The following is a 3,759-nucleotide window of genomic DNA, read 5'->3' on the forward strand; positions in this document are numbered from 1 at the left end:
TCTGTGTATCTATCTGTGTATCTGTCTGTCTGTGTATCTGTCTGTGTATCTATCTATCTGTGTATCTGTCTGTGTATCTGTCTGTGTATCTATCTATCTGTGTATCTGTCTGTCTGTGTATCTGTCTGTGTATCTATCTGTCTGTGTATCTATCTATCTGTGTATCTGTCTGTGTGTCTGTCTGTGTGTCTGTCTGTGTATCTATCTGTGTATCTGTCTGTGTATCTGTCTGTCTGTCTGTCTGTGTATCTGTCTGTGTATCTGTCTGTGTATCTATCTGTGTATCTGTCTGTCTGTGTATCTGTCTGTATCTGTGTATCTGTCTGTGTATCTGTCTGTCTGTATCTGTGTATCTGTCTGTGTATCTGTCTGTCTGTCTGTGTATCTGTCTGTGTATCTATCTGTCTGTGTATCTGTCTGTGTATCTATCTATCTGTGTATCTGTCTGTCTGTCTGTGTATCACATCACATCACATTTATTATTTAGACCTAATGTTGTATGTGGATATGCGGGGGTGCATCCAAACTGACATCTATAGGAAACCGAATGCGCGCAATTCTTACCTTAGAGCGGACAGCAATCATTCAAAATGCCTTAAACAAGGTATACTCAAAGGGCAATTTATTAGACTGAAACGGCTGTGTTCAACAGAAGAATCATTTAATGTTCAATCAAAAGACCTAATCTCCAGATTTAAATCTAGGGGTTATAATATATCACATATCACAGAGGCTTTGAATTCTGTTAAACAATTAGACAGAAGGGACCTTTTGAACTTCTCTAGAAAGAAACCATTATCAGATCACATGACCACACCACTGTTTATTACTCAACAAAGCACACAGTCAGATCGTATCCGACATATCATATACAAGCATTGGGATACTTTAAAACTAGACCATGATTTGTCATCTGTTGTTGATATGAAACCGAAATTCGTTTTCAGGAAAGCGAAATCATTGGGTACATCACTCTCCCCTAGTCTTTTTGACTCCAGTACTAACCTTAAACGAATCAGTAATATCCCTAAGGGATTCTTTCCATGTGGGAATTGTAGTATCTGCAAGTATGCAAATAAAACTAAAAAAATCATCAGTATTAATCCAAAGGCTGAACATATTGTACATACCTTTATTAACTGTAATTCCAGTTATACAGTATATCTTCTGAAATGTGGATGCGGGAAGGGTTATGTGGGTCGCACCATTAGGCCCCTCAAAAAAAGAATTATGGAACATGTCCGTGCGATCAACAAGAGGGACCAATCACACCCGGTTTCTAGGCATTTTTCATCGTGCCCACAGGGGACAATCAAGAACTTCTCCTTTTCAGGTATAGATCATATACATGCCCCAATCCGGGGAGGAGACAGATTGGGTATACTAAACAGAAAAGAAATGTACTGGATGTACAGTTTAGGCACCATGCAACCCTCTGGCATCAACATTGACTGGGAGCTGAAGCACTTCTTATAATTTTGTCTTCTATGCTCTAACATCTTCTACGGGATGTATATCCATTAGCTCTGCTTGATTTATATATATATATCCATATATATGTCCTCATTGTCCGAAATGTATTAATCGTATAATATATTTATTTTTCAAAATAAGCCACCTGATTATTATATATATTATTGGTTTATATAAATTTCATTATTACAACTATTATAGATTTACATATACATTTATCATTTTTTGTATAGTTATACACAGGTGACTGCATCATATATTATATATACCATTTTGTTATAAGGGTTTTTTTATCACCTTTTAATATTATCTGTAAAAACGTTTATTCATATTGAAGACATGACCAAATTTGTTCATTATTTTTTCTAATTATTTATAGTTTTAAAATAAAACATTTTTTTCCTTTAATATTCTCACATATTATTCCTATGTTTATACATTAGGTATACACATAGCCTATATTGGCACCAATATATTTATCTATATTTTATTAGAGTCTATCCAGTATTCATATAACATTGGATCACATAATTTTTGTATTGTTTATCATTTATGTATGTCTTTATGATATTTATATGTTTGACACATTGTTGCCATGATGTTTAATATTGGTCTTGTTCTTCTTTTTCTTTTGTTTTCACTGTTATTTGTTGCAATCTCTTTGGCTCTCACAGTCTCACACTATGATTAATGTCATATTAACATCTTTTAACATTGACCCTTGCCTCAGCTTTTAAACACAGCTGTGTGCATAATCAATCAATTAGACTACCATCTATCTCATTGGATTCGAAATAGGGCGTATATCCTAGGGACTACTATATAGTCTGACACTGTGAGAGCCTCAGTACTCTTTGATAAAGCGCCTCCACGGCGGGAAACGCGTCAGAGTTTTAATCTTGTGTGTTTGTTTTTTTTTGGCCATTATGCCCAATAAATAATCTTTAAACATAATTTTTTTTGCCCCAGTCTTTAATTTAATTTTTGGCAGTGCTCCGCTTTTTTCTTTTTTTCCCTGTCTGTGTATCTGTCTGTGTATCTGTCTGTCTGTGTATCTGTCTGTGTATCTATCTGTCTGTGTATCTATCTATCTGTGTATCTGTCTGTGTGTCTGTCTGTGTATCTGTCTGTGTATCTGTCTGTCTGTCTGTGTATCTGTCTGTCTGTGTGTCTGTCTGTGTATCTGTCTGTGTATCTGTCTGTCTGTCTGTGTATCTGTCTGTGTATCTATCTGTCTGTCTGTGTTTCTGTCTGTATCTGTGTATCTGTCTGTGTATCTGTCTGTCTGTATCTGTGTATCTGTCTGTGTATCTGTCTGTCTGTCTGTGTATCTGTCTGTGTATCTATCTGTCTGTGTATCTATCTGTCTGTGTATCTGTCTGTGTATCTATCTATCTGTGTATCTGTCTGTCTGTCTGTCTGTGTATCTGTCTGTGTATCTATCTGTCTGTGTATCTATCTATCTGTGTATCTGTCTGTGTGTCTATCTGTCTGTGTATCTATCTATCTGTGTATCTGTCTATCTATCTATCTATCTGTCTATCTATCTATCTATCTATCTGTCTGTGTATCTATCTGTGTATCTGTCTATCATCTACACCAGCGGTGCGCAAACTGGGGGGGGGGGGGGGGGGCACAAGATTATGTAAGGGGGGGCGCGGGCTGCGTGTGGGGAAGCCTGGGGGGCGGGCAGAGCTGTGCGGGGGCGGGGAAGCCTGGGGGGCGGGCAGAGCTGTGCGGGGGTGGGGAAGCCTGGGGGGCGGGGCAGAGCTGTGCGGGGGCGGCGGCCAGAAGCTCCATGCTGAGGCTGCTCCTCTGTGGCCGGCTGCGGGGGCGGAGGGGGGGGGGCTGCTCCTCTGTGGCTGGCTGCGGGGGCGGAGGGGGGGGGGCTGCTCCTCTGTGGCTGGCTGCGGGGGCGGGGCTTTCCCTGCACACAGAACTCCTCCTGACTGTGTGCAGCAGCTACGGGGATCGGAACAGCGGCATGTATGTACTTTCTGTCCCCCAACCCCCCCTCCCTCCCCCTCCTCCCCCCCTTCCTAACTCCCCCCCTCCCCCCTCCTTCTCCCCCCCCTCCCTTCTCAACCCCTCCCACCCTCTCCCCCCCTCCCTCCTTCCCCCCTCTCCCCTCCCCCCCCTCAGGGCCGTAGGAGGTGACCGTGCTCTAGCACAGCCCACAGAGGGGGGACTTAAGGAGAATGGGAAATTCAAACTGACCAATTGGAACGTTATTAGTCTGAGGATGGGCGGTAAAGGCCTTGTGTTACGTTAGGTTACAAAGCCACT

At 41.7% G+C, this 3,759-nt stretch overlaps 1 protein-coding gene and 1 pseudogene across 1 annotated transcript in view; both read right to left on the reverse strand.

Annotated features, from left to right (window-relative positions):
- The window catches only part of LOC142471111 (protein mono-ADP-ribosyltransferase TIPARP-like), a 32,681-nt gene extending 31,182 nt beyond the window's left edge, over nucleotides 1-1,499 (reverse strand). Inside the window, 1 exon segment of the mRNA XM_075577907.1 lies at nucleotides 1,405-1,499. Within this exon segment, the coding sequence (XP_075434022.1) occupies nucleotides 1,405-1,499 (95 nt within the window).
- Nucleotides 1,500-3,611: 2,112 nt separating this feature from the next.
- LOC142471112 (chromodomain-helicase-DNA-binding protein 3-like) overlaps nucleotides 3,612-3,759 on the reverse strand; it is a 45,059-nt pseudogene continuing 44,911 nt past the window's right edge.

The sequence above is a fragment of the Ascaphus truei genome, chromosome 20, assembly GCF_040206685.1.
Source record: "Ascaphus truei isolate aAscTru1 chromosome 20, aAscTru1.hap1, whole genome shotgun sequence".
Taxonomy (NCBI): Eukaryota; Metazoa; Chordata; class Amphibia; order Anura; family Ascaphidae; genus Ascaphus; species Ascaphus truei.